At 43.9% G+C, this 24,948-nt stretch overlaps 3 protein-coding genes and 1 long non-coding RNA gene across 4 annotated transcripts; 3 read left to right on the forward strand and 1 right to left on the reverse strand.

Annotated features, from left to right (window-relative positions):
* Positions 1–2,290: 2,290 nt before the first annotated feature.
* LOC143017690 (uncharacterized) lies at positions 2,291–2,705 on the forward strand. Its single transcript, XR_012965689.1, has 3 exons — positions 2,291–2,362; positions 2,492–2,518; positions 2,637–2,705. It is a non-coding gene; the product is annotated as an uncharacterized LOC143017690 (long non-coding RNA).
* A 27-nt stretch (positions 2,706–2,732) lies between these two features.
* On the forward strand, positions 2,733–4,185 carry LOC143017939 (putative carbonic anhydrase 3). Its single transcript, XM_076172976.1, has 6 exons — positions 2,733–2,738; positions 3,163–3,332; positions 3,427–3,568; positions 3,690–3,772; positions 3,900–3,987; positions 4,078–4,185. Exons 1-6 carry the CDS (start codon positions 2,733–2,735, stop codon positions 4,183–4,185), a joined length of 597 nt encoding a protein of 198 aa, XP_076029091.1.
* A 10,930-nt stretch (positions 4,186–15,115) lies between these two features.
* On the forward strand, positions 15,116–16,804 carry LOC143017940 (putative carbonic anhydrase 3). The gene is made up of 8 exons (XM_076172978.1): positions 15,116–15,139; positions 15,258–15,336; positions 15,457–15,624; positions 15,815–15,953; positions 16,046–16,187; positions 16,309–16,391; positions 16,519–16,606; positions 16,697–16,804. Exons 1-8 carry the CDS (start codon positions 15,116–15,118, stop codon positions 16,802–16,804), a joined length of 831 nt encoding a protein of 276 aa, XP_076029093.1.
* A 2,766-nt stretch (positions 16,805–19,570) lies between these two features.
* On the reverse strand, positions 19,571–24,705 carry LOC143017942 (carbonic anhydrase 1-like). Its single transcript, XM_076172979.1, has 9 exons — positions 24,695–24,705; positions 23,411–23,522; positions 20,981–21,059; positions 20,693–20,860; positions 20,438–20,603; positions 20,200–20,341; positions 19,996–20,078; positions 19,774–19,861; positions 19,571–19,684 (listed from the first exon to the last, which is right to left on the reverse strand). The coding sequence occupies exons 1-9, from the start codon at positions 24,703–24,705 to the stop codon at positions 19,577–19,579; spliced, it is 957 nt and encodes a 318-aa protein (XP_076029094.1). The 3' UTR covers positions 19,571–19,576.
* Between the last annotated feature and the right edge of the window lie 243 nt (positions 24,706–24,948).

Raw genomic sequence — 24,948 nt, forward strand, 5'->3', positions numbered from 1 at the left:
TTTTCCTAATTTATTCCGGGATGGTTAATTTTTTTCGGAGTCTACAGTGACTACTTTCAATTGCACTTCTACTCTATTAATTGCTCTGGAGTGCAATAATGTCGAATTCATTACGCCACCTTCCACAATTAGCAAAGCTTCATTTGGAGTCGATGAATTCTTATTAATTTCTGGGATTTCTTAAACACCTGTGTTGTGTTTACTATATGTGATTTTTCACTTTTTGTTTTGTGTTATTGAATAGACCGCTCTGCTCCGCTACCATCCAATCTAGCATTGCTATCTTCCCCCATCTATCTCAATAGGTTCTCGTATTACAGATACTGGCTCTAAGTTTGGTAGATTTAAAAATTGGATTAACTGTGATTTCACTAAGATCCTTGACTCAGCCGGACATATGATCATACCCTCTTTTCTCATAGTTGCAAGTCCTATCAATAAATCTCCTGGGAAAGCAGGTTTATCTACAACTGACACTGGAATGTGTAAGTCCTCATTTCTATATAAGATAGCATCTAATTCAGTCTTACCTATATTTTAATTGACTTCCTGTTACTCCTTGCAATGAGTAATGGATTGGCTTCATGGTTTTCCCTCCCTGTATTAATTGGTTTAAAACTTTGCTAGTTATAACATTGACTACGGATCCCGTATCAATAAATATTTTAATAGATCTATTGAATACTGTACCCGCAATGATGGGTCCCACAGAAGTCCTTCCAATTGTTATAGCAAGTTTGATATTATCTTTGGTGTTTTCTTTTACATCACTGTTCCTTACACAATAATGTCTATTTGTTGCTCTAGGATTAGCTCAGTAGTGTTGTTTTGTTTCACGTCTGGTTTTCTCTTGTTTCTGGGTGAATACGAAAATATGGCATTGCTCTACAATCCTGTCTTGTACGTCCTACTCTTTTGTGATACAAACAGAGAGGTGGGTTTCTTGACAGTATGTCACTCTTTCTGCCGGATGTTGCACATATACGTTGCGTTTCACGGGCATAATTTACAAAATCATATACATTATCCTCTAATCTAGCAATATTAAAAACAAATGGGTTATGATGTCAACAGCCTTGTAATCTAGGGTCATAAGAAGAAAACTGTTTGTGGTTAATTCAATATCACCATCCCTGCTCGTTTCCTGAGACCCTTCACTTACATATGGCAACACAGAGACTTGTCAGTTGTGGCATCAAACCGGCCACATCATCATAAGTTTTGGCCATACAATTATGTGTCTGGCGTGTATTCACGCACTGTAACAATAGCAACAACAGATGTGTGGGCCCATAAATCAAGAAGAGCATGGATATATGTTAATTTGATCACGTGAATCCGTCACGGAAATGTTTTGTTCAGAAAGCCAAGGTCAGACGATGGACTGGTAGGTACGATATATAATGAGGGTAGGAGAGAGGAGAGTAACATTCAATCTAAAGATTGCCTCTCTTGCTGTGGCCAGCCGCAACAGCTACTAACCCTGTTCTTCACCTGCCAAGTCAACTTTGATCTCCGAAAGAAGTATCAGAAGTTACTCAGTTGACCAACTTTTTTGAAGACAGCACTGCCGTTCTCGAAGGGAGAGGTTAGTATTAGCGGTAGCACCAAACAAATAGGTAAGCTTAGAGGATAAGCACCAGTAACAGGGGTAGTTGAATCTTTTGATCTCCACTCTGTGAAGTTTATTGTCGATAACTACCAAATCCTCGACCACCCCAAGGACCTTACACGAGAGAAGGAAATCGCGCTACTGTAACAGGTAGGAGTTGCTGGATGATTCCGCCACTAGTGAGAGCAGCCACTGTGGTCATTCCGCTCGACCAATACTTACTCCACTGTCCTGCTATCAAAAGCATGCGACAGGCCGTTTCGTGGTTTGAAGAGGTCACACCCGACCTTAGCAGCGTGCCATAACCCTGTAAACCAGCTGCGGGGTCCAACATAACACGCAATCCCAAAATAACCATTATCAACATATGATATTTTTTATACTAAAGAGGATTCCTGGGTGAGGTCGAAGTATGTACGCATTTTTTTTTTTTACAATTCTTTATTATTTCTTCACATTATAGGAATTGTTTGCATGAACTCATTGAACCAGATGCGCATTAAGTTTCGATCACCAATCAAATAATTCATATAATGGGTCTTCATTCCTTAGTTCCATACCCCTTCCAATGGAAGCAAGACCCAATATATAATTGGGTGATAACTTGGATCCTTATTATATTAATCAAAATGTTCCTTATAAAGCCTTCCACAAAAGTGATATGCTGTCCTCTCTTCAGACTTAAGACTCAACTCAGAAGTATCAACAGCCATGGGAGTCCAAGCGCTTCGAATTTTGACCCTAATCTTGGTAAGAACAGGAGAGAATTGGTCGCCTCCTATTCCGTTTGTGGTATATGTCTCTACATGTGAGATAAAGGTAAAGTGAAGACATTCATCTGAATACAAATTGTAGTAACAAAGCCATCATTTTTTTCAGGTCATGTGTGCTTGCCTTGAGGCCAGAGTAAGAACATTTACATTGCCATTAGTTATAAGTACAAGGAATATAATGTTGCATATGCACAATATTATTTTGTATTCCTATTGAGCTAGTGAGACAAACGAGCTTTTAATCTTTACAGAGGACTATAAAAAGGCGCCCAAGAACCAAAGGAATCAAGGCAGCTGAGGGTGACGATTGGAGTTATAAAGGAGATACAGGTCAGTGGGTCATTAACATGGAGGTATGAATCAATCTGGAGGTTCCCCTGTCTTAAAACTACTTCCATTCATGTGTGTATATAGTACTGGTTTTAAAAACTAAATATTGCTTCACTGCAGGACCCGATACATGGGCGGACAACTATCCGGACTGCGGAGGACCTCTCCAGACGCCCATCGACCTCCCGGCGGCCGATGACTTGACTCCGGTCGGTCCGGAACCACTGGTACTCAGGGGATACGACAGGAAAGCAAGGGGGCAATACCTCATCCACGATGGATGGTCAGGTACGCTTCAAACTAAAGTAATCACTTATTAGTAAGCATCAATATGATGAGAGATTTACATGATCAAATGACTGTACACATTTTCACATAATTTGCACACAAACACCTATACAATTAGATATCGGGATATATGAATATCTTGATATCGGTGTATATTAGGATACAAAGTACAGTACTGAATGCATTCCAGCCAAGTTGGAAGGAACGTACAGGAGGCCACCAACAATGTCAGGGGGTCTTCTGGATGACACATACACGTTTGTGCAGCTTCACTTCCATTGGGGCGAGTCAGATGACTTAGGATCCGAACACACCGTCGCCGGCGAAGCGTAAGTTACTTAAAAAAGAATCTTAATCAAGAAAAACGTTGTCCAAATGTTATTTCTGGCTGCAAACAACAAATGCGTTTTTTTTTTTTAACAGGTCTCCCCTCGAGATCCACTTTGTTCACGCGAGTGACGCTGGTGCACTCGCTGTCTTGGGTGTCATGACTTACATCGATGCGGAGATCCCAAGAGAGAGCGTCCTCTTTCCTTTGTGGAAGTGCTTCGTGGGGATGGAGAAGGTTCGATTTTCCATCAGTTGATGTAACAAAACTGATATCTTGTCGCATTTTCTCACCGATATACTCTATTGAAACATTATACATCAATGAATTAACGATGCTTTTTTTGTCTTTTGCGTAGAAAGGGGACAGGTGCCCGCTGAAGAAAAGAGACGGGATTGTGATAGACAGCCTCCTCCCATCGGACACAAGCAGGTTTTACAGGTACAAATGTCTCCTTTGAGTGTTGATATATTTCTCTTCAGATAAATGAATTAGTATGACTGAGTGAAATGGTTGTTATCTCAAAGGTGAGGCCCACCCAATTGAGAGGTAACTCTATCGTTGACAGGTACCTGGGATCTACGACCACACCGTCCTGCTTGGCTAACGTAACATGGACAGTCTTCGAAGATAAACTGCCAATTAGCGCTGCTGATGTGAGTACTAAGCCTGCATCCTTCTTTTACCAATACTATAAGCTGTCAAAGGTTGTAATGGGCACTAATTTTCCATCTCCTACTCCTCAGGTTGAGCTCCTACGTACTTGGGTAGGCAACGATGATCACCTCCTTCTCAATAACTACCGACCTATCCAAGACACAGAAGACAGGGAAATTCTCCTCGTTACACAGTGACCGGAGAACAAGTGTGCTGAATTTAAAGGGTCTCTACACTTGTATGCAAACACTCGTACTGTAAATATAGGCTGAACACTGATGGAATGAAAGAAGACTTTAAATGTATATAAACGTTCTTTTATGTCTTGCTTTGACTACATATCTGTACTATATACCTCCTGTTAAAATGAAGCAACCATTGCAGGTGTAAATAAAATTTGCCTCTAAAGAATGTTTCTTATTTGGTAATGATAGTCAACCTTTTTATGTACTTTACGTACTTGTTTCGGTAACTTTCCGTTAGGAGGTGGCGTGATGTGTGTACTATGTCTGATTCAGATGTTTACGATTTGGGAGTGTGGATGTCAGGAAGATTGGTGGGGATTTGCTGCTGGTCATTTCCTGCCGGGTACCTTGCATGAATGTAGATCACGTGTCAGGCATGTGATATATCGTAATGATATATGAATTGACAACCTCATTGTCAGAGAAGTTTCTCTCCTCCCGTAAAATACAAGTATATAAACACACACACACACACACACACACACATACACATATGTGAACGTGTACACATATAAGTACACACGACGATATCTCTCCTTCCCGTAAAATAAAACTATATAAATACACACACACACTTCTCAATAGTTCATAGATCGGACATACGAGCACTGAGCTCTCTTCCGGGAGGGAAGTAGCTGTCGATCACGAGTCCAATACGTGATCCAAAAGACCAAGATGAATCACACACACATGTGAACATGTACACATATAAGCACACACGACGATATATCCCCTTCCCATAAAATACACACACACACACTGATAATAGCAATGAGCTAGAGAGAGAGAGATAACGGGGGGAAAATATAATAGTTCCAGTCTTCCTTAGCGTTTCACAGTTTTCTTCAGTGTTTCACAAAGATAAAACAAAAGCAGCCAGATGACGTTAGAAGCTCAAGCGGTTAGACCTGGTGTCGTAAACATCTGAGTCAGATGTTTACGATTTTGGAGTGTGGATGTCAGCAAGATTCGCTGCCGGTCACCTTGTATGAATGTAGATCACGTGTCAGGCATGTGATATATCGTAATGGTATATGAATTGACAACCTCATTGTCAGAGAAGTTTCTCTCCTCCCTTTTTATTTTTTTTTATTTTTCATAATGCTGTTAAAATCAAGCAAACATTCCATTTGGCAATGATCGTCAACCATTTTATGTACCCTATGTACCCTATGTACCTGTTTCGGTAACTTTCCGTTGGGAGGTAGTGTGATGTGTTTACCAAGTCTGGGAGTGTGGATGCCAGGAAGATTGGTGGGGATTCGCTGCTGGTCATTTCCTGTCGGGTACCTTGCATGAACGTAGATCACGTGTCAGGCATGTGATATATCGTAATGATATATGAATTGACAACCTCATTGTCAGAGAATTTTCTCTCCTCCCATTTTGTATTTCTTTTCCATTATTCTTTTAAGTTGGAGTCCGAATGAACTCCCGAGAAAAAAAGGGAACCAACCAACATTAGTCACTCCCTCACTCATCCAATACAGAAATAGACTATGGTTCGTGCAGGTTCGGTGTGTGTGGGAAGGGGAGAGATGTCTAAGAATATAAGATAGTAGTGTAAATAGTCGGCTATTGGCAGTAAGCGCAAGTTCATGACGATTCTAAGAATTTTCTTTCCTCCCATTTTTTATTTCTTTTCCATTATTCTTTTAAGTTGGAGTCCGAATGAACTCCCGAGAAAAAAAGGGAACCAACCAACATTAGTCACTCAACTCCCTCACTCATCCAATACAGAAATAGACTATGGAATGCCTAGGATAGGCCACTCACTCGCTCGGGTTCGGTGTGTGTGCGAAGGGAAGAGATGTGTAAGAAAATGAAAAGATGGTAAGCGCAAGTTCATGACGATTCTAAGGGGCGACGATCGTGGTGCATGAGGAATGGGAACTTAGTCAGGGAACTTGGACGTCGACGACGACGTCTGGATCTTGAGTGGTAGAGGTGTTGAAAAAAAACTTGTTGAAAACTAGTTGAAAACACGCATCTTTAACTTTATATTTAAGATCCTCCCCAAAGGGGATACATCGAACCTCTGCAGAAGTCACTTAGATTGGAAACATTCTACGTCAGCAAAGTGCCTCCGGTCAATATTTATAGATATAACGCTGAGAGCAAGCTTATGCAACTCACTCGTCCACGAACTGTGTTCTTTACAAAAGACCCGACCAGCCTTACATATAGAAAGTTAGAAAGGAAGCGATTTTTAGTCGACGAAGAAGTCGGTCCCACTTGCCAACGCAACAAAGAGTTCCTGCATGCGCTGAACTAGTCAGCAGCAGAGGAAAACACACTTTCTTTGCCACGACTGGTCGGCGAAGAGCGATTGGTGGTGAGGGCGAGAGTTGTTTGGTCTTGGAGTCAGTCAGCATTTCATTTACAACATTGCAACTGTACATCTGGGAAAAATTCTTTCATACCATTACAATTTTTCTTTTATTTTTTCTTTATCTTTCAAAATATATCTTCATTACTAAATTCTGAGAAACATATATGAAGCATGGACATTTTCCTGATACAGAATACTTGTCTTATTTTCTGTTATCAGTTTCCTTTTACCAAATAAGAAACATTTCTCTAGAGTTAAAGTTTATTTACACTTGGGACTCCAATAAGAGAGATATATAGTACAGTCAAAGCAATACAAAAAAAAAACGTCTTCATCAGTGTTCATCCTAGATTTACAGTACAAGCAATTGCACACGTGTTCTCCGGTCACTGTGTAACGAGAAGAATTTCCCTGTTCTCCGTGTCTTGAATAGGTCGGTAGTTATTGAGAAGGAGGTTACCATCGTTGCCTACCCAATTGCGTAGGAGCCCAACCTGAGGAGTAGGAGACGGAAAATTAGTGCCCATTAGAACCATTATCAGTTTATAGTACTGATAAAAGAAGGATGCAGGTTAGTACTCACATCAACTGCACTGATTGGCAGTTTATCTTCGAAGACTGTCCATGTGACGTTGGCTAAGCAGGGCGGTGTGGTTGTAGACCCCAGGTATCTGTCAATGATAGATGATATAATTCATCTCTCAATTGTGTGGGCCTCACCTTTGATAAACATTTCATTCAATTACCCTTGAATAAGAAAAAGCGACCAACACTCAAAAATAGACTCTGGTACCTGTAAAATCTGCTTGCTTCCGACGGCAGGAGGTTTTCTATCACAATCCCATCTCTTTTCTTCAGAGGGCACTTGTCCCCTTTCTACGTAAAGGGAAAAATCATCGTTAAGTCAATGACGAATAATGTTTCAATACAAATTATATCAGTGAGAAAATGCGGCAAGATATCAGTTATGTTACATAAACTGATGGAACAGTCGAACCTTCTCCATTCCCACGAAGCAGTTCCACAGAGGAAAGAGGACGCTCTCTGTTGGGCTTTCCGCATCGATGTAAGTCATGACACCCAAGACAGCGAGTGCACCAGCGTCACTCGCGTGAACAAAGTGGATCTCAAGTGGAGACCTGTTTAAAGAAAGAAAAAAAAAACCCGCATGTATTGTTTGCAGCCAGAAATAACATTTGGCCAAGGTTTTTTGTTATTAAAATTCTTTTTCAAGTAACTTACGCTTCGCCGTTGACGGTGTGTTCGGAGCCTAAGTTGTTTGACTCGGCCCAGTGGAAATGAAGCTGCACAAACTTGTACGTGTCATCCAAGAGACCCCCTGACATTGATGGCTGCTCTTCGTACGTTCCGAGTAACTTGGCTGGAATGCATTCAGTGTTTGTGGGAAATTATGCGTAATCGTATACTGTCATGTGATTATGTAGATATTTCATCATATAGATGCTCACTAGTAATCGTTTACTTTAGTTTGAAGCATACCTGACCATCCATCGTGGTAGAGATATTGCGCCTTTGGTTTCTTGTTGTAGCCCTCGAGTACCAGTGGTTCCTTACCGATTGGAGTCAAGTTTTCGGCCGCCGGAAGGTCGATGGGCGTCTGGAGAGGTCCTGCGCAGCCCGGATACTTGTCCGCCCATGTATCAGGTCCTGCATTGACGCAATATTTACTTTTTGAATTAGTACTATGTACGCTCATAAACAGAAGTAAATTTTAAAACGTGGGAATCTCCAGATTGATTTACCCCTATGTCAAAGTGACCCACTGACCTGTTTCTCCTTGATAACTCCAATCGTCACTCCCAGTTGCTCTGATTCTCCTGGTTGCTTGTGACCCTCTTATCTCCCTCTGTAAAGATTAAAAGTTTGCTTACGTTTAATTAACTCAATGAGAATACAGAATAATATGGTGCATATGGAACATTATGTTCATTGTACTTATAACTCATGGCAATGGAAATGTTCTTACTCTGGCCTCAAGGCAAGCGCACATGATCTGAAAAAGTTGATCGTTTTGTTACTACAATTCGTATTCATATGAATATCTTTACATTACGTTTATGTCATAGATATCAACCTTATATATAAAGTATACAGACAGAATAGGAGGAAAGCAAGGCCCTCCTGTTCTTACCAAGATTGTGGTCAAAATTCGAAGCTCTTGGACCACCATGGCTGCGTCGACTGAAGAGAGAATACTGCTTTAAATTTGTTGAGAAACATAATAGGAATCATTTCAACATGTGGAAATTTGATTATAGTCGTCTTTTTTTTCAACACTCATCATATTGAATATTTGACTTACTTTGTTAGATAATAGAGAAATATAATTAAATGGGTACTTACTTCGATCCCAATCCAATCTCCTTAGCACAAAGAAATCTGATGCTGAAGCAAGTTAATAAGTTAATAAAGGTTTATTGTATAAATATGTACAGCTTTACATACATTGACATACAATGCGGGCAACAGCCCGCCAGTGGGGGAGTTGTTGTGCCCTAGTGGGTGGAAGGTGAGGGTTTAGGGAGGTCAGCGAGGGGGGGGCGCCGCCCTGAGCACCCCAAGCATTACGTCCATGGGCGTGTGGCGGACAAGGAGGGCAGCTCTCGTTGCCCGACTGCTGAGGAGGCTGCCTTCTGCAGGGTGGGTGGGGGTCTGCGGCGCTGGTCGGAGGGCCTCCGTGGCCGGGCAGGACAGTAGGTAGTGCAGCAGCGGGTGGCGGCTGTGCCTACCGCAGTGGTCGCACTGTTGCCCTTGGAAGCCGTCATACAGCTCCTCCCTGGTGCAGTAGCCCAGCCTAACTCTTTGCAACAGTACGCCGTCCGCCCTGGGCTGTTGATGGAAGGCGCTCAACGTCTGATAGTCGGTGGTGGCGGCGTACCAAGCAGCTAGTCTTTTTGCTCCTTCTAACTGCCGGTGAGTCTGGTGGGCGCGGCGGGCTGCGGCACGCCTGGCTCGTGCCTTCACGTACGACAGACTAGGTGGCACGTGCCTGGTCACGTGGGGAGCGCCAGCGGCTCTTTTTGCAGCAACGTCGGCGGACTCATTGCCTCGCACGCCCACGTGGCTGGGCATCCAGTGCAGCCTTACCCGACGTCCCTGTGCGGCGAGGCTCTGCAGGCTGCCCAGGATGGCGGTGACGAGTCCCACGTTGTCGCTGGGGCACGGCTGCTGGAGGACCTGCCACGCCGTTCTGGAGTCTGTAAGTAGGACCACAGTAGCCTCCTGGCGGTTCTGGGCGTGCTCCAGGGCCAGGTGGATGGCCACAAGCTCTGTCTGTAGGGTGGAACAGTAATCCGGCGTCCTCTCGAGCAGTTCGGTCCCAACGGTGATGGCAGCGGCGCCCGTCCTGCTGCTCTCGGGGTCGACTGAGCCGTCGGTGTAGTATATGGCACCGCCCGGCTCAGACACCTGCGCCACCGCCATGAGGGTGTGATGCCGCAGCTCCTCGGTGGTGCAGAGCGCCTTGCTGGCCGGTAGCCGGGTGGTGGAGAACTCTGCTGTGGGGGGCTCCCACGGGGGTGGGGCTCGGTAGGTGGGGGCCGGGAGGTCGGCGTGTGGCCAGCGCCAGCTGTTAATGTGGGCGAGGCTGCGGGTGGCCAGGGTGGACTGGAGTAGCCACGGGTTGCGGTGGAGGACATCGTTCCCTTGCGTCATTGCAAGCCGTAGTCTTCTCTGTGCTACTCCTTCGGAGTCGCGCTGCAGGACCCTGGCCACGCGGCAGGCCACGATCTGTTCTACTCTGGTGGTGAGTGGTACCAGGGGGGTCTCGTTCTGCATGACGCACGCACTGGTCCATCTCGGAGCTCCCAGCATCGTCCTCATGGCGGTGTTTTGCAGCACCTCGAGCCGCTCCTGTTGGCTACGGGAGAGCGATATGAGGACTGGGGCGCTGTAGTCCACCAGGGAGCGCACTGCAAATATGAAGTACAGTCGGAGGACGGAGAAAGTGGTCCCCGCTGTGGGTCGTGTCATGGCTCGCATTACGTTCAGCCTAGCCTGGGCACTTTCCCTCAGGTAGGTGGCGTGGGCTGTAAAGGACAGCCACTTGTCCACCCATACACCGAGGTACTGGTATGAGTTGGCCCAAGCCAGTCTGACGCCCTGGACGCAGAGCTGACCTGCCGGGTCGGCAGCCCTCACCATCATGGCGCGGGACTTCTCTGCAGAGATTTTGAGTCCCAGCTCCTCGCATTTCCCGCTGATAATGTCGAGCGCCTGCTGCGCCTTCCTGAGCTTGTTGCCCCTCCCGGTGACCACGAGGGCGAGGTCATCGGCGTAGCTGAGGAGGATGGTGCCATTGTGGAAGGGCAGGGCCACCAGCTGCTCCATCAGCAGGTTGAAGAGGAAGGGGCTGAGGATACCACCCTGGGGCGTCCCGTTCTCCAACCTCTGGAAGCTGGACTTTAGGCCCTGGAATTTTACCCTGGCGCGGCGATGCTGGAGATAGTCGCGGAGCCAGGCCAGCATCCTTCCCATCACGCCCTTCCTTACGAGGGCGGCGAGGATGGCATGAGGGCTGGCCAGCTCGAATGCCTTTTCCAAGTCGAGGAAGACAACGATGGCGGGGCGATGGTTAACTTGATTCAGCAGTGTCAGGATGCTGTCCGCCGTGCTCCTGCCGCGGGTGTAGCCGAAAATGTGAGGGTGTAGTGGCTCCACACGCCACTGAAGGCGAGCAAGCACCATTCTCTCAGCCGTTTTGGCCGTGCAGCTGAGGAGGGAGATAGGCCTTAGCTTAGTGGGCTCCCTCGGTTTGGGGATTGGTTGGATGTCAGCCTCCTTCCACGAAGGAGGCAGGCATCCCGCCATCCACGACTCGTTGACTGTGGCCAGCAGGGCGGCGTCCCCAGCTGGTCCGGCGTGAGCGATCATGGAGTACGTCACGCCGTCGGCCCCTGCTGCTGTGTCACGACCCCGTTTCTTGGCCTGCTCCAGCTCCTGAGGAGTGAAGGGACGGTCTGTTGCATCAGCTTCTTTGGTCGCCTCCTCGATGGCCGTGTCGCGGAGCGGCCGAAGCTGCTGCTGGAGACGGCGCGTGCTACCCGGAAGCTGGTCACTGGAGCCGCGGGTGGTGAATTCGGCTACGAGCCTCTCAGCCTCCTGGCGTGGGTACGGGTGGGGCGGCGGGGCGAGGCGGGGCGGCGCCGGAGGCGGTCTTCACGCTTTTCCACAGCTGGCTTAGAGACGTGTGTTGGCTGAAGGAGGAGCACCACTCCAACCACTTGGCCTCCCTGGCCTTCAGGGACACCTCCCGTGCGCGGGCCACCACGTCCTGAAGTAGCCTCAAGTTGGTTGGGTTGGGGCGTCTCTTGTAGAGCTTCCTGTGAATGTTCACTCTGTGGTTATGCTCCCGCACCTCCTCGTTGTAGAACCACCAATTTGGCCGGTGACGACGGCTCGGGGCTTTCCTGGGGATGGCTGCGTTAGCAGCCCTCTCAATAGCAGCAGTCAGGTCCCTCTCCCGCTGGTAGGCGGCCCACCATTCGTCGAGGGAGGCCTGGAAGCTGGCCCAGTCTGCTCTCCCGATGTTCCAACGTGGAGGGGGGAGGGAGGGCGCTGGGGGTGCCACTGGGAGGGTGGTGAGAGTGGCAAAGTGGTCGCTGGTGAGGGTAGGATGTACTTGCCATGTAGCACCGGCGGCCAGGTCGCTCGAGGCGAGTGTGAGGTCAAGCCTCCCCCCCCGGGTGTGGGTAGCCTCCCCTGTGTTGAGGAGGCGGATATGGGGAATGTCCTCGAGTAACACGGCCAGGTGGCGGCCCGTTTCGTTGGTTGGAGATGGTGACTGCAGCATGGGGTGGTGGGCGTTCAGGTCGCCCGCCACGAGGAGGCTGGTGTGGGCGGCGAGGGAGAACAGCTCGCCTGCTTCCAGATGGTATCGTTGGCTCCTGTATATGTTGTACACCAGAAGCGGGATGTCTGAGGCTATTACTATCATAATGTATTTATTTCTTATGTTTAACTAGGTGAAAACCAAATATAACAGGATTAGGAGATAATTTACGTGTTTTTATAAATTATGTGACATACTGAAAGTAAGACCACATGAGCTGAAATATTAGCAGGAGACAGTAAAGTTATCGCGATGTGTTTTCAAGTGAAAATTGACCATTCATAAATATGCTCACCCACAAATGTCGGATGAAAGATGGCGGACGAATTGTCTCCACGATTCTAGGACAACTCGTCCTCGGACAACTGGTCCACAAAATTGCAAACCTGGACACAGACATATCATTTATTTAAAGCGAATACAATATCCTGCACAATCAAGAAATTAATTATTTTTTTTTTTTTAGATCAGTGCACAAGTTCTAATCCTTTAATGCTGAATCCATTTTGTTTTGTCTTGTGACTTGACTTTACATTTTCTCCTTTTCCTGTGCTCTAAAGCACGACGAAAAAGTAAGGGACTTCTTGTGAAACTTCAGTGGCGTAACACCCAGCTGGCCTTCATAACGATTCTGTAAAAGTCGAAAAATATCTTAGTTTCAATTTCATCAAAGGTCCTTGAAAATATGAAGGGTAACAAGATCGAAGAACACAAGGGCCAAAGACCAATGCAATTTTTTTTTTTTAGGGGAGGGGGGGCTATCGACCTATAAAGGGGATCATTAAGCCTGGCGTGAGTTTTTACAGTCTCGACGTGTTCTGTATTGGTTTCCAGCAACTTTGCTGGTGAGCCGAACAATGGGAGGCTAGGAACGCCGAACCTGCAAACATAAACAAAAGTGAGTGGACTAAGATTTCTTGGCTTGGGACGCAAGGGTTACACTAGGTCATGGAAAAAATAGATAATGACAGTAAAATAGAAAATAAGTATATGTATAGATAAGCAATTCCTCGTATCCCAAGCTGGAACCATAGCAAATTAAAACGAGATATATTAGAATAATAAAAGTTAAAATATATATATATATACGGACTCATATATATGTATCTCTTTTACACACATACACACACACACAAACACACACAAACACACACACACACACACACACACACACATTTATTTAAGTAATAAACAGAGAAATAATAATAATTTATATAAAAACAGATACATAGTAAATAAACAGATAATAAAAATGAATAGATAAAATAAAATAAATGGCAGGCTTTACAGCATATTGCTTAGGTATTTATGTAAAGGATTATTAAAACTTCGAGCTGTACTATATTGCACTGCCTCTGCAAATTAAAGCAAATTTGAAACAGTTTGAGACCATTATTTCTTGTTTGATTCGCATTCAGTGTAGAAAGTTCGTCACTTTTTTTTTGCTGTCAATTAATTAAAATGTTAAAGACCCGAATCAAATCGCAATTGAGACTACGCATTTTTAGGGAAAATGTATTACTATGTTTTAGTCGATTTTCGTCTAGTTTATTTCGGATATTTGGAATCAGTTTTGTCTCTCCATTATACTTTTTCTAATCTGTGAATGTGTTTATTATATTCTTTATCAAATGGTACTAGCCAATGGCTGCGCAAATCCATGCTTGACAGGGTGCTCGGCCTCTAGCCCTTATACAATTTTTCAACATTAGCAAACAAATATTTTCTCTGTCTTTATTTTATCATCTTGTCTTCAGAATGACTTAGAATAAGTTTTACCCAGATATACATAAATAAGTAAAACAAATACATTATGATCGAAATAGCCTGAGACATCTATGAATGTTAGATCATTGTTGATAAGTATTGCAGTGTTGAATTTACTTGAAAGTATAAGTATACATTTCGACATTTTGCCATAAAACATCGCTTCCTTGGTTACACTGACTTTTGGATGACGTCACCACTGGGAAGTAATGTCGCAGCTATCAGGTCAGAACACCCGCCTAGAAACTCAGCATCCCTGCTCGTTTAGACTATTGTTAGTTGCGGCACACACACTGTAACAATAAGAGGAACAGATGTGTGGGCCAATCAATCAGGGGATATGTTAATTTGATCACGTGAGTCCGGCACGGAAATGTTTTGTTCGAAGAACCAAGGTCAGACAATGAAGTGTTAGTTACCGTATAAAGTCAGGGTAGGATAGAGGAAAGTCACAGTCGATCCAGAGATTGCTACTAACGCTGTTCTTCACCTGCCAAGTCAACTTGATCTCCAAAAGGTATATATATGTGTGTAAAAGAGTTGAACCACATGCACATTAAGTTTCGATCTCCAATCAAATAATTCATATGATGGGTCTTCATTTCTTAGTTCCATACCCCTTCCAATGGAAGTAAGACCCGATATGTAATAGGGTGATAACTTGGATCCTTATTATATATATTAAAATGTTTCTTATAAAGCCTTCCACAAAAGTGATATGCTGTCCTCTCTTCAGACTTAAGACTCAACTCAGAAGTATCAACAGCCATGGGAGTCCAAGCGCTTCGAATTTTGACCCTAATCTTGGTAAGAACAGGAGAGAAGTGGTCGCCTCCTATTTCGTTTGTGTCTTTACATGTGAGATAAAGGTAAAGTGAAGACATTCATCTGAATACAAATTGTAGTAACAAAGCCATCATTTTTTTCAGGTCATGTGTGCTTGCCTTGAGGCCAGAGTAAGAACATTTACATTGCCATTAGTTATAAGTACAAGGAATATAATGTTGCATATGCACAATATTATTTTGTATTCCTATTGAGCTAGTGAGACAAACGAGCTTTTAATCTTTACAGAGGACTATAAAAAGGCGCCCAAGAACCAAAGGAATCAAGGCAGCTGAGGGTGACGATTGGAGTTATAAAGGAGATACAGGTCAGTGGGTCATTAACATGGAGGTATGAATCAATCTGGAGGTTCCCCTGTCTTAAAACTACTTCCATTCATGTGTGTATATAGTACTGGTTTTAAAAACTAAATATTGCTTCACTGCAGGACCCGATACATGGGCGGACAACTATCCGGACTGCGGAGGACCTCTCCAGACGCCCATCGACCTCCCGGCGGCCGATGACTTGACTCCGGTCGGTCCGGAACCACTGGTACTCAGGGGATACGACAGGAAAGCAAGGGGGCAATACCTCATCCACGATGGATGGTCAGGTACGCTTCAAACTAAAGTAATCACTTATTAGTAAGCATCAATATGATGAGAGATTTACATGATCAAATGACTGTACACATTTTCACATAATTTGCACACAAACACCTATACAATTAGATATCGGGATATATGAATATCTTGATATCGGTGTATATTAGGATACAAAGTACAGTACTGAATGCATTCCAGCCAAGTTGGAAGGAACGTACAGGAGGCCACCAACAATGTCAGGGGGTCTTCTGGATGACACATACACGTTTGTGCAGCTTCACTTCCATTGGGGCGAGTCAGATGACTTAGGATCCGAACACACCGTCGCCGGCGAAGCGTAAGTTACTTAAAAAAGAATCTTAATCAAGAAAAACGTTGTCCAAATGTTATTTCTGGCTGCAAACAACAAATGCGTTTTTTTTTTAACAGGTCTCCCCTCGAGATCCACTTTGTTCACGCGAGTGACGCTGGTGCACTCGCTGTCTTGGGTGTCATGACTTACATCGATGCGGAGATCCCAAGAGAGAGCGTCCTCTTTCCTTTGTGGAAGTGCTTCGTGGGGATGGAGAAGGTTCGATTTTCCATCAGTTGATGTAACAAAACTGATATCTTGTCGCATTTTCTCACCGATATACTCTATTGAAACATTATACATCAATGAATTAACGATGCTTTTTTTGTCTTTTGCGTAGAAAGGGGACAGGTGCCCGCTGAAGAAAAGAGACGGGATTGTGATAGACAGCCTCCTCCCATCGGACACAAGCAGGTTTTACAGGTACAAATGTCTCCTTTGAGTGTTGATATATTTCTCTTCAGATAAATGAATTAGTATGACTGAGTGAAATGGTTGTTATCTCAAAGGTGAGGCCCACCCAATTGAGAGGTAACTCTATCGTTGACAGGTACCTGGGATCTACGACCACACCGTCCTGCTTGGCTAACGTAACATGGACAGTCTTCGAAGATAAACTGCCAATTAGCGCTGCTGATGTGAGTACTAAGCCTGCATCCTTCTTTTACCAATACTATAAGCTGTCAAAGGTTGTAATGGGCACTAATTTTCCATCTCCTACTCCTCAGGTTGAGCTCCTACGTACTTGGGTAGGCAACGATGATCACCTCCTTCTCAATAACTACCGACCTATCCAAGACACAGAAGACAGGGAAATTCTCCTCGTTACACAGTGACCGGAGAACAAGTGTGCTGAATTTAAAGGGTCTCTACACTTGTATGCAAACACTCGTACTGTAAATATAGGCTGAACACTGATGGAATGAAAGAAGACTTTAAATGTATATAAACGTTCTTTTATGTCTTGCTTTGACTACATATCTGTACTATATACCTCCTGTTAAAATGAAGCAACCATTGCAGGTGTAAATAAAATTTGCCTCTAAAGAATGTTTCTTATTTGGTAATGATAGTCAACCTTTTTATGTACTTTACGTACTTGTTTCGGTAACTTTCCGTTAGGAGGTGGCGTGATGTGTGTACTATGTCTGATTCAGATGTTTACGATTTGGGAGTGTGGATGTCAGGAAGATTGGTGGGGATTTGCTGCTGGTCATTTCCTGCCGGGTACCTTGCATGAATGTAGATCACGTGTCAGGCATGTGATATATCGTAATGATATATGAATTGACAACCTCATTGTCAGAGAAGTTTCTCTCCTCCCGTAAAATACACATATAAGTACACACGACGATATCTCTCCTTCCCGTAAAATAAAACTATATAAATACACACACACACTTCTCAATAGTTCATAGATCGGACATACGAGCACTGAGCTCTCTTCCGGGAGGGAAGTAGCTGTCGATCACGAGTCCAATACGTGATCCAAAAGACCAAGATGAATCACACACACATGTGAACATGTACACATATAAGCACACACGACGATATATCCCCTTCCCATAAAATACACACATACACACTGATAATAGCAATGAGCTAGAGAGAGAGAGAGATAACGGGGGGAAAATATAATAGTTCACAGTTTTCTTCAGTGTTTCACAAAGATAAAACAAAAGCAGCCAGATGACGTTAGAAGCTCAAGCGGTTAGACCTGGTGTCGTAAACATCTGAGTCAGATGTTTACGATTTTGGAGTGTGGATGTCAGCAAGATTCGCTGCCGGTCACCTTGTATGAATGTAGATCACGTGTCAGGCATGTGATATATCGTAATGGTATATGAATTGACAACCTCATTGTCAGAGAAGTTTCTCTCCTCCCTTTTTTTATTTTTCATTATGCTGTTAAAATCAAGCAAACATTCCATTTGGCAATGATCGTCAACCATTTTATGTACCCTATGTACCTGTTTCGGTAACTTTCCGTTGGGAGGTAGTGTGATGTGTTTACCAAGTCTGGGAGTGTGGATGCCAGGAAGATTGGTGGGGATTCGCTGCTGGTCATTTCCTGTCGGGTACCTTGCATGAACGTAGATCACGTGTCAGGCATGTGATATATCGTAATGATATATGAATTGACAACCTCATTGTCAGAGAATTTTCTCTCCTCCCATTTTGTATTTCTTTTCCATTATTCTTTTAAGTTGGAGTCCGAATGAACTCCCGAGAAAAAAAGGGAACCAACCAACATTAGTCACTCAACTCCCTCACTCATCCAATACAGAAATAGACTATGGTTCGTGCAGGTTCGGTGTGTGTGGGAAGGGGAGAGATGTCTAAGAATATAAGATAGTAGTGTAAATAGTCGGCTATTGGCAGTAAGCGCAAGTTCATGACGATTCTAAGAATTTTCTTTCTTTTCCATTATTCTTTTAAGTTGGAGTCCGAATGAACTTAGTCAGAGAACTTGGACGTCGACGACGACGTCTTTATCTTGAGCAACCAAAAGCGGAGAAAATGGTAAGAGGCGTAGTGGTAGAGAGGTGTTGAAAAAAAAAACTTGTTGAAAACTAGTTGAAAACACGCATCTTAGGTCCAATGATCTTTAACTTTATATTTAAGATCCTCCCCAAAGGGCGTGATCTTGCAATCGTAAACCAATTGAATTTTCTCTTCCTCCATCCTTTCTTCAATCAAATTCGTTGTTACAAGTCTGTATGCAATATTATTTATTTAAGAAACATCGAACCTCTGCAGAAGTCACTTAGATTGGAAACATTCTACGTCAGCACAGTGCCTCCGGTCAATATTTATAGATATAACGCTGAGAGCAAGTTTATGCAACTCACTCGCCCACGAACCTCTGCAGAAGTCACTTAGATTGGAAACATTCTACGTCAGCACAGTGCCTCCGGAGAACACGTGTGCAAATGCAACTCACTCGCCCACGAACTGTGTTCTTTACAAAAGACCCGACCAGCCTTACATATAGAAAGTTAGAAAGGAAGCGATTTTTAGTCGACGAAGAAGTACGTGTAGATGTTTGCACGTGGGGCATGGTTGTGTTTGCTAAAAATTCAGCGGTGGTCCCACTTGCCAACGCAACAAAGAGTTCCTGCATGCGCTGAACTAGTCAGCAGCAGAGGAAAACACACTTTCTTTGCCACGACTGGTCGGCGAAGAGCGATTGGTGGTGAGGGCGAGAGTTGTTTGGTCTTGGAGTCAGTCAGCATTTCATTTACAACATTGCAACTGTACATCTGGGAAAAAATTCTTCAATCTGTCTGTCAATCTTCTTTAATTTTCAAAATACTTTATCACTCCATTGCTACTTACCATTAATATTTATTTTATTTTTTCTTTATCTTTCGAAATATGTCTTCATTACTAAATTCTGAGAAACATATATGAAGCATGGACAGTTTCCTGATACAGAATACTTGTCTTATTTTCTGTTATCAGTTTCCTTTTACCAAATAAGAAACATTTCTCTAGAGTTAAAGTTTATTTACACTTGGGACTCCAATAAGAGAGATATATAGTACAGTCTTCATCATTGTTCATCCTAGATTTACAGTACAAGCATTTGCACACGTGTTCTCCGGTCACTGTGTAACGAGAAGAATTTCCCTGTTCTCAGTGTCTTGAATAGGTCGGTAGTTATTGAGAAGGAGGTTACCATCGTTGCCTACCCAATTGCGTAGGAGCCCAACCTGAGGAGTAGGAGACGGAAAATTAGTGCCCATTAGAACCATTATTAGTTTATAGTACTGATAAAAGTAGGATGCAGGTTAGTACTCACATCAACTGCACTAATTGGCAGTTTATCTTCGAAGACTGTCCACGTGACGTTGGCCAAGCAGGGCGGTGTGGTTGTAGACCCCAGGTATCTGTCAATGATAGATGATAGAATTCCCTCTCAACTGGGTGGGCCTCACCTTTGAGATAAACATTTCATTCAGTTACCCTTGAGTTACTAATTATAACAAAAAAGCGACCAACACTCAAAAATCGACTCTGGTACCTGTAAAATCTGCTTGTTTCCGACGGGAGGAGGTTTTCTATCACAATCGCGTCTCTTTTCCTCAGAGGGCACTTGTCCCCTTTCTACGCAAAAGGGAAAAATCATCGTTAAGTCATTGACGAATAATGTTTCAATACAGAGTATATCAGTGAGAAAATACGGCAAGATATCAGTTATGTTACATCAAGTGATGGAAAATCGAACCTTCTCCATTCCCACGAAGCACTTCCACAGAGGAAAGAGGACGCTCTCTCTTGGCCTTTCTGCATCGATGTAAGTCATGACACCCAAGACAGCGAGTGCACCAGCGTCACTCGCGTGAACAAAGTGGATCTCAAGTGGAGACCTGTTTAAAGAAAAAAGTATGCATGTATCGTTTGCAGCCAGAAATAACATTTGGTCAAGGTTTTTTCTTCTTAAAATTCTTTTTCAAGTAACTTACGCTTCGCCGTTGACGGTGTGTTCGGAGCCTAAGTTATTTGACTCGGCCCAGTGGAAGTGAAGCTGCACAAACTTGTATGTGTCATCCAAGAGACCCCCTGACATTGATGGCTGCTCTTCGTACGTTCCGAGTAACTTGGCTGGAACGAATTCAGCATAAACGTACACTGCGTAAACGTATACTGTCATGTGATTATGTAGATATTTCATCATATAGATGCTTACTAGTAATTGTTTAGTTTAGTTTGAAGCATACCTGACCATCCATCGTGGTAGAGATATTGGTTTTTTGGTTTCTTGTTGTAGCCCTTGAGTAGCAGTGGTTTCTTACCGATCGGAGTCAAGTTTTCGGCCGCCGGAAGGTCGATGGGCGTCTGGAGAGGTCCTGCGCAGCCCGGATAATTGTCCGCCCATGTATCAGGTCCTGCATTGATGCAATATTTACCTTTTAAATCAGTACTGTATACGCTCATAAAGAGAAGTAAATTTTAAAACGTGGGAATCTCCAGATTGATTTACCCCTATGTCAAAGTGACCCACTGACCTGTTTCTCCTTGATAACTCCAATCATCACTCCCAGTTGCTCTGATTCTCCTGATTGCTTGGGACCCTCTTATCTCCCTCTGTAAAGATTAAAAGTTTGTTTACGTCTGATTAACTCAATAAAAATACAAAATAATATTGTGCATATGAAACATTATGTTCACTGTACTTATAACTCATGGCAATGGAAATGTTCTTACTCTGGCCTCAAGGCAAGCGCACATGACCTGAAAAAGTTGATAGTTTTGTTACTACAATTCGTATTCTTTACATTACGTTTGTCATAGATATCACCCTTATATTTAAAGTCTACAGACAGAATAGGAGGAAAGCAAGGCCCTTCTGTTCTTACCAAGATTATGGTCAAAATTCGAAGCTCCTGGACCACCATGGCTGAGTCGACTGAAGAGAGAATAGTGCTTTAAATTTGCGAGAAACATAATATGAATAATTTCAATATATCGTGCCTGACGTTGTCACCAATCGCACATGTGGAAATTTGATTCTAGTCGTCTTTATTTGCAACTTTTTTAATGAACAGTATTTATAAATCCTTCCAATTAAATGGATGTGGAACTGAGATAGGAACACTCATCATATTAAACATTTGACTTAGAGAGAAAAAAAAAGGGTACTTACTTCGATCCCAATCCAATCTCCTTCTTAGCACAAAGAAATCTGATGCAGAAGCAAGTTAGTTAGTTTATTATTTAACATTAGTACATGAATATATACACAATCACATACACGTATGTATATATACTCGTGCATACATATACTTATAACTATATACATATACATATAAAAATGCGCGGGCCACAAGCCCGCCGCTGGGGCTTACGCCCCGATATTTTGCTACCATGTTTCAGCGAGGGGGCGGAATGTCTCGCATGATGGTTAGCAATTTGCTAGGTGTGTTAAGAGCCCGCCTGACCAAATGGGCGGCCAAAGCTTCCTCATCCTGTGGGCCCTCGATGGGTTGCTGTCTTAGTTGAGCTGTGGCGGGGCAGTGAACCAGGTAGTGTATCAGCGGTCGACGGCTCTGGAGGCCGCAGTGTTCGCACTCCTGACCACTGAACTCGGGCCGTAGCTGCTCCAGCGTGCCGTACCCGAGCCGGAGCCTGTGCAACCGAACTTGGTCGGCTCTAGTTAGCGGACGGCCGCATTGTAGCGGCTGGTAATTTGTGGTGGCAGCGTACCATGCTGCCTGCCGCGAGGTTCTCTCCATGGTGCGATGGTGGTGATGAGCGGAGTGCCAGGTGCTCCGCTTAGCCTGCGTCTTGATCTGCTGCAGGCTGGGGAGGACGTAGCAGGATACTGCGGGCATGGTGCTAGCTGCTCGGGCTGCTGCATCCGCCAACTCGTTCCCTCGGAGCCCCACGTGACTGGGTACCCAGTTCATCCGTAGGTGCCGGCCTTCACCGGCAAGTCTCTGCGCGCTGAGCTGAATGGATGTTACCAGCTGGATGTTGTCGGTGGGGCTGGCTTGCTGGAGTGTCTGGAGGGAAGATTTGGAGTCTGTGTGTATAATTACCGCACCTTCACGATGGTGAAGGGCGTGCTCCAGGGCTTGCTGTATGGCAACTAACTCCGTCTGCAGGGTAGAGCAGTGGTCGGGGGTCCTCCATGACAGCGTCTCCCCGCCGGTGACTGCCGCCGCTCCGGTCGTGCCTCGAACAGGGTCCACAGATCCGTCTGTGTAGTACACGGCTCCCCCTGGGATGCTGGCCTGTGTCACAGATGCCAGCGCGTGTAACCGCAGCTCGTGTTGTGTGCACTGTGCCTTCCTTGCTGGCGGGTTGTTGATGATGATTTCGACGGGTGGGGGCTGCCATGGGGCCGGTACAACGTAGTTTGCAACGGCCAGATCCGGACTCCACATGGCTATTTGACCGTCGTCGAACAGTGCATTGGTGGCGTCAGCTATCCTCCGTAGCCAGGTGTTTGTGCTGAAGAGGTCCCGTCGCTGCGGTAGGGTCCTTTTGATTTTGGTTCGTGCTATGGTCTCCCTGTCTTGTCAGAGGAGTCAAGTCACGTGATTTGGCGTTTGGAGAAAAGGCGTCTCAGGTCGAGGTCATTGGGGGCCCATTACCTTAGTGAGATGTTGAAAGTATTGGGATTGGCTTTGCATAAGGATTCAGCTATGTTTCTTTTGATATTGATAGGTTTAAGTTATAAATCAGTTTAGCATTCTCAAGTTACCCAAAATACCTCCTAAACTACCCATAATACCTCCATGCAAATTATAAGTGTTATGATAAGGACATTTGGGAATCCTATAGAAAGTATCATTAGAGGACTTTTTCATTCAGGATTATGGAAGTATGGTAGATCAAAGGAATAATCAATTCTATATAGAAATTTTCAATCAGACAAAACAATACAACGATGTGTTTTCAAGTGAAAATTGACCATTCATAAATGTGCTCACCCACAAATCCGGTGGGTCTATGGGCGCTTGTCGGTTGAAAGATGGCGGACGAATCTTCTCCACGATTCTAGGACAACTCGTCTCCGGACTACTAGTCCACAAAACTGCAAACCTGGACACAGACATATAATTTATACAGAGTAGATATTAAGCTTCGGGTAATTCATTTTCATGCAGTGTGGCAAGTAAATCGAAAGTAAAAATAATAATAAATCAAAACTATTCTGCAATATGCCTCTCATTCACAAGAAAAACAAACACAAAGGTTATCTGAATCTTATTTGCAAAAAAGAAAAATGTTCATGATCAGAGGCCACGTCTCAGTCTATCCTGGCTATGTAGTCTAACTCGAAACTGAAAACACATTTATATAAAGACAGTGGGTAAATGAAAATAGAAATAAACAGTTACGTAATTAAATCTACATAGATAAGCAGACAAAAACAACAAAATTGTAAGGCGTCGCAACACACCACCGAGCTGGAAGGGCAGTACAAAGGGGCGACTATAGTATAGCAGTTTTTCCAGCTCTAAAGAGCTTTCATTCTGGGCAGAGTTTAGGGATGAATTGTCGGGTTGGAGGTCACAAAAGGATCGCAAAAGCACTATAATTTACGAACGGTAATCATGTTAATACATAATCTATAGTGTGTACTTGCCGGTGGCGCATTTACTGATGATAAATTAATGTATATATTCTACCAGCTATCGATTTGCCTTTCTGGTATGTACACACACACTTTTTTTTTTTTTTTTTAGGAACGTACCCTTTTGGGTCTACAGGTTACATGACTCCTAATCCCATCCCCCGTCCCGTTTTTTGTCGCCTTTTACGACTCAAGTGGAAAGACTTGGTGGTAGCATTCTCTTCCCCCATCATAGGGTAGGCGAAAAAGGGAAATGAATATTCAGAGAAATGGTACAGGACAGTAACAAGGGGTTGGGGGACGGATCCATGACATAATACCTCCGCCCAAAATACCTCCGAAACTACCCATAATACCTCCATTCAAATGATAAGGACATTTGGTAATGGTATTGTAAACAATACGTGGAGTATAGAATCCTATAGAAAGTATCATTAGAGGACTTTTTCATTCAGGATTATGGTAGATCAAAGGAATAATCGATTCTATACAGAAATTGTTAATCAAAGGAATCAGACAAAGCAAATGATCAAAGGAATAATTGATTCTATAAAACTTTAATCAAAGGAATCAGACAAAACAATAAAACGATATTAAATGTTCAAATCAAATAATGTATTTTATCCTATATCAGTACCTGGTCGCCATCTGTAATGGTATATGGTAATTAAGCCGATTTTCACAAATAAAATAGAATAAATAAATAAATAAAATAAAATAAGATACCTCTGACTCCGATTACTATTTGCCAATTACTATATGCCATTACAGATGGCGACCAGGGTAAAATACATTTGATTTAACTTCTGATTTTAAGGACCATTGTATCCAATTTATTAAACAATTACCTATGGGTGAACATGTGAACTGAAGTCGTTGTATTGTTATGTC

The sequence above is a fragment of the Oratosquilla oratoria genome, chromosome 33, assembly GCF_046742065.1.
Source record: "Oratosquilla oratoria isolate Oo_2021 chromosome 33, ASM4674206v1, whole genome shotgun sequence".
NCBI lineage: Eukaryota > Metazoa > Arthropoda > Malacostraca > Stomatopoda > Squillidae > Oratosquilla > Oratosquilla oratoria.